General features: G+C 38.8%; 1 protein-coding gene across 1 annotated transcript in view; it reads right to left on the bottom strand.

Annotated features, from left to right (window-relative positions):
• Positions 1 to 578: 578 nt before the first annotated feature.
• LOC119488332 (guanine nucleotide-binding protein G(i) subunit alpha-2-like) overlaps positions 579 to 6,000 on the bottom strand; it is a 65,632-nt gene continuing 60,210 nt past the window's right edge. Inside the window, exons 6-9 of the mRNA XM_037769903.1 lie at positions 3,534 to 3,663; positions 3,182 to 3,335; positions 1,612 to 1,827; positions 579 to 1,523 (exon numbers count right to left, since the gene is read on the bottom strand). Of these exons, the coding sequence (XP_037625831.1) occupies positions 1,637 to 1,827; positions 3,182 to 3,335; positions 3,534 to 3,663 (475 nt within the window). The 3' untranslated portion in view covers positions 579 to 1,523; positions 1,612 to 1,636. The remainder of the gene's footprint in view (positions 1,524 to 1,611; positions 1,828 to 3,181; positions 3,336 to 3,533; positions 3,664 to 6,000) is intronic.

Below are 6,000 nucleotides of genomic sequence, written 5' to 3'. Positions count from 1 at the left end.
CAAGACATTTAAGGGACGTCATCTTAGGCTTTGAGAAACACTGATCGACATCTTTCACCATTTTCTGATATTTTATAGACCAAACAATTAATCAATTAATCGATAAAAACTAATTAAACAGATAATCAGCGATGTATATAATCGTTAGTTGCAGCCCTAGAAAACACACCTTGGCTCAATTTCACACACCCAGGGGTTTTGCTGCTTAAGCCATACTTGGTCTGGTATGACTAGGAGCTTATGCTGTCTGATGTTAGCTAACTTTAGACAGAAATTGCTTTGCATTATTGAGTAATTTCACTGACTTCTCTGACTGTACTATAATTATGCTACTATTCCACTATATTTTAGCATTTACCACTATCCCTTATTTGTCACTTGTGGCCACAATAGCTGCTGTTCACCTAGGTTACAAAGTCTCACTTTTGTGGAAAGTAATAATTATTCTAAACCCCAGGTACTTCCATAGTATTTATGTTTGTAATCGAATCCTCTTGTGTAAGAACTGTACAAATGTGTGTGAAGTCTGCTTTACTTTTATGCAATAAAGTAACAAAACAGAGAGGAAAAACAGCGAGTCAGGTGATCTCTACTTTTATTTAAATTAAATCATATAGGACTTTCAAAGCATTTTAATATTTACCAAAAAACACTAACCTTTTTCTGAATTAGATTTTCGTCTCTCATTAATAATCACTATATATTCATAGGTGCTAAGCAGAAAAATGCAAGAAAAATATAGACGCACAGTAGGTCAAACAGTACTGAAAGCATATCTAGGAATTGGTTGTAAACAGAAGTCAAGGCACAAACATACTGCAACAGACATGGAAATGGTACTATAAAAAGTGATAGGATGTTAGGTACACATACTTTAAATATCAGTTAGAATTTCGCCATAATTTCCCACTGCATGTGAAGCTTTTTTTTTTTTTTTTTTCCTTTTCAACGTTTTAATATTTTTTATTTTCATTTTGTAGGAATGTTAGATAATTTGTGCAGATTACAGAGCTAATATTTGCGATGTTGAGTCATGCAGAACAATATACGGTTTGGCTATGAATGATGAACTTATGTAAACATTATTAATAAAAAAAAGCACTTTCCTTTATCAATCATATTTTATGTCCATGCCTGTGCTTCATTTCTTAAAAAATAAGCTTCATGTGATTAAAAGTTTAATAATTTGCACATCAGAATTTCTAAAAGTAAAATGAATGCATTTATATAAAAAAGTTTTCCTTTGCCTCCTCTAGTAATTGAAAATAAAGAAAAAGAACAAAAAAAAAAGAACAAAAATACAATAATAAATGTTGATTTTTGTGGTCATAGCCCAAAGAGTTAACGATACGAGCGGCCGGATCAGCATTCGTTGAAATTCTGCGAGGCCCGTCGGGTTTTCAGTCTCTTAGGTGTCTTTATAAAAAGCAGATCAAAGCAGAAATCGTGGTTGGCCAGTGCAGTCATTCATGATGTGTGTATATTCCCCCTTTCTTTATGGTCATCACAACTCTTCAAGTAATCTGATAAAGCACAAGAACATACAATCAGTGATTTCACACAAGGCTTCATGTTGTGTGACCCGTTAGAGCGCCGAATCTCTGAACTCACCTTGACTCTTTCTCAGACGTGTTTTTTAGAAGAGGCCACAGTCCTTCAGGTTGTTCTTGATGATGACGTCAGTGACGGCGTCGAACACGAACTGCACGTTCTTGGTGTCGGTGGCGCAGGTGAAGTGGGTGTAGATTTCCTTGGTGTCCTTCTTCTTGTTCAGGTCCTCGAATTTGGTCTGGATGTAAGCCTGGGCCTCCTCGTACTTGTTAGGGCCTGAGGGACAGAGAGTGTTAGGAGAGCTTCAGTCTGCTGACGTGATCAGACGGTTTCACAATGTTGGATTCATTATGCCTGATTTTGCCTCTCTTGTATCACCATTACATTTGAGTCACGTAGATAATAGATTTGTTTCTCTGAAGAACAACTACCAAGTCATGTTTAACAACACTTACTGCTGATGTAGAGATATTTCCAGAATCCTCAAAGACCCTTCTAACCATCTGAATGAAAAAATATAACTTTATATAACTAGTTTCCTAATTTAAACAAAGACTGGTGCTCAAAGCGACACATCTTTGCTTAATTTACACTCTTAAACATTTTACCACCGGTTATATTTGTCTATGTTGATGCTATTTCCCATTATTTTACATTTTCATACAAAAAAATGGTTTGATATTTTTCTTGTGTTGTACAAAAATAGGAAAGGTAATTTCAGGAGACCTGGATTAGTAAATATAGTCGCAAATAAAGAAATGGGTAAATCAAAATCATTTCATCATGCAGTGAACAATATGTTTTCATTCAGATGGTTAAAAGAGTCTTTAAAAATTTGGGAAATACTTTCAGAACAGCATTGTGTGTAAGAATTGGTGACATCTAGTGGTGTGGTTGCAGATTTCAACCAACTGAGTACCCCTTCGCTCACTCCTCCCTTTCCAAGACTGCGGTAACGTGAGCTGCCGATTGCAAAACCGTGGTAACGCAGTTCACCCCGCTCAGAGGCCATCCTTACCATAACAGCACTACTACGTGGCGGTGCCACGGTTTTACACTCTGCGGCTCACGTTACCGCAATTTCACAAGCATGTCAGAGAACTACGGTGGCCTTCAGGTAACGTAAAACCGTGAAAGGCTCTCTCTAGAGCCAGCGTTTGGTTTTCCGTTCTGGGCTACTGTAGAAACATGGTGGAGCAACATGGCGGAATCCCTGAAGAGGACCCGCTCCCTATGTACTGTAGATATGAAAGGCTCATTGTAAGCTAGGTGATTATACACTAATGAAAACATAGTTATGAATATTATATTCAATTTCTGCTAATAGATGTCCCAAATGTTACACACTGTTCCTTTAAGAGTTGTGAAACAAGCTTGTGTGTTTTTCAAAGATTGCTGGGTAAATATTTTTCAGAGAAACAGATGCTTATCTTCAATGTGATGGTAATACATAAGAGGCACAAACGGGGGCTGGATTTGGCCTTGTTTTATGAGTCTGTTACAGGAACAAAGAAGAACAAGTGGAAGTATCACACCCTATTGACCGAATATTTGACTTGTTTTAAAATAACATAGTTTTGTCAATGAGTTGTCCCTGTCCTGTGGTTGTATGGAGAAGTTCAGACTGTACCGGTGTACTCGGGGAAGCAGATGGTCAGAGGGCTGTGGGCGATCTTCTCCTCGAACAGATCCTTCTTGTTGAGGAACAGGATGATGGACGTCTCTGTGAACCACTTGTTGTTGCAGATGGAGTCAAACAGCTTCATGCTCTCGTGCATCCGATTCTGGGTGGAACGGGCACAAAATGTGGAGATGAAGAGATTATTAGAGAGCACAACAAGGGCACATAAAGGAAATGAGTTCACTGGAACTCCAATCTCTCCTCCCCATTTAAATTATCCTGGGAATGGGCTCTACTGCAAAAACGCTTGCAAAGCCTTTTTTTTTTTTTATTTAATGAAAGGAGTGTAAGCTTATCTCACCATCTCCTCGTCCTCAGCCAGGACCAGGTCGTAAGCGCTCATGGCTACACAGAAGATGATAGCCGTGACTCCCTCGAAGCAGTGGATCCACTTCTTCCTCTCCGACCGCTGGCCTCCAACATCAAACATCCTGCGCAGACACACACAGTATAAACATGCCATTTTTATGGGAGAGCGGATGGGACTGAGGAGCGCAGGAGAAACAACACTTTTTCATGCTGACAGACAGACAGACAGACAGACAGCAGCTTCAAGGTCTCCCTCTGGAAACGTGAGTGCTCTCTGCCTCTCTGTACGGTGAATACATGTCTGCCTCTTCCTCTCTTCGGGGCAGGGTGTTTCGCTGCACTGGCCTTGTCATTTTTCCTGGCATTTGTTGGCATTTTGGTTCAGTGCAGTTGCTGTGGCAACAGGCGGCCTTAAGGCAGGTTGAGGCATGGCAGCGGCAGGTTTCTCACTAAGCTCCTATATGACTTATTCATGAAGATGGAGGGTACCTAGATGGATGAAGGGAGGATGCTGGATATCTGGACGGTGCCATCCTGAAGCTTTTTAGCTAAAGGTAGAGTGAAGCTATTTGTAGCATCGCAGAGAGACTCTTATTCTTCCTGCTAAGCAGTTTTCACTTGGCAGAATTTGGTTCATTACAGCGCAACTTTGACTCCCGTGGACGGCCAGTTTTACGCTGAGCAAGCAGAGCTCATTATAACAGTGACACACTTTAGACTGTTTACCTCATCTCCAGCGCTGCTTACATAGGCTAAATATATCACGGCAGTGCAGCACTGAGGAGGTGCTGGAGGTAAACATGTGCTAGATGGATTTGGTTTATGTCTTCCAAAGAGAAATAAAATAAATCAAGACATAAATATGAGGCTTATTACATGCGGACACACAGCAGGCACAGAAGCACAAACACCTTTTCATTTCCACTGTCTAGTTAAAGCAGCTGAAGTGAAGTCTGTCTCACAAACAATTTCCTCTGTTGTTTCCGAAGCCTTAGTAGTGACTAACGTCTCCATCAGATATAAAAGACTACGTGTTTGCGTGTGGTCTGAGGGCTGACTCCAGATTTCATTATCTCCATGGGGAATATATGTATAAGCAATGACAAAACATTTACATTGTAAAAACAAGACAACTTCTGAGAAGCATGGCTGAAGAGTGGCATTCAAAGAAACAAACTAAAGGGGTAATAATAAGTTTGTATTCCATAATAAATGTTTTCATAATGAATATGCGTAATCCTGCTGTGATAACCACTCAGTTACAAAAACACCACACATATGCATATTGTTGTTGTGTGGGATAGAAACATCTGTTTATGTGTCACACATATTTATGGGTTTGTTCTTCACTGGAGGTTTTCCCCTCTTCTGTTTCTCTGTGTGAGCGATCCCACTGTAACCGGACTGAGTGGGATGATCTGTTTGGGTTAAAGACATCTTGAACCCTAAAATGAGACCGCAACTTCACAAATCGGAAAACAAATGTTTTCCTTTCTGTAAACTTTATTGACTTTCCAAAAAGGAGAAGCAAACACACAGAACATTCTTAGTACAAACATAAATGCATGACTCATAAGCGCACACACACAGAGTCATTTTCCTCAGTCTGCAAACTCCGACGGTCATTGGTGATCATTATTGTCAACAGCAGTTGATATTTTCACGAGATATGCATTTTTGATTGCTTTCTCATAAAGTTTCAAATCTGAGTACCGTTATCTTCAAATAATAACACGGTGCTGCATTGAGAACGTCTGAGAGATCAAAATGTGTTTCACTGCTTTTCTAATGACTTGTATTATTACTGCAAAAATATTTCAGGCAACCGTCAGAACTATTCAAACAGAAATGTGTTGATATACTTCAGGTGGCGAGTTTGAGCCAAATCAAATAATTGCTGTAACCTGCTGAGTCCTGAAAACATCTCACCCTCTCTGATCAGTTTAGTTACTAGATGATGATTATTAAATACAGTATATGTCCTTTGCTGTGTGAAATAGCGCCAAAGCCACTCTAAAAATAAGTTTAAAAAATGATTACAAGGTGTTTTCGCTTGTAATAAGTAAAAAATAATAAGTGTCTTGGTGAGATTACTTGAAATAATTTGTAATTAGGCCTTTCAAGATAAAAAGAGATCTTGAAATTAGCTAAAAAAAAAAACTCATTTTGAGCTATATTTCACCAGTACATGTATTAGGAAGAGCTGTGTGTCGTAATAACCCTGTGATGCTCAAAAGTAGTATTTTGTCACTTAAGATATTCAAGATGCATTGTCTAAAAACAAGTCACTGAAATGTTACTTGTTAGGTGATTGTGTCTTACATTAAGTGTTATGAGATATTTTGACTAGTAATTAGTGGGGCTGTCAATCGATTAAAATAGTTAATCGTGATTAATCGCACAGTTTTTATCTGTTCAAAATGTACCGTAAAGGGAGATTTGTCAAGTATTTAATGCTC

Source organism: Sebastes umbrosus, chromosome 1, assembly GCF_015220745.1.
Source record: "Sebastes umbrosus isolate fSebUmb1 chromosome 1, fSebUmb1.pri, whole genome shotgun sequence".
Taxonomy (NCBI): domain Eukaryota; kingdom Metazoa; phylum Chordata; class Actinopteri; order Perciformes; family Sebastidae; genus Sebastes; species Sebastes umbrosus.
This window is presented reverse-complemented; position numbering and strand designations above follow the sequence as displayed.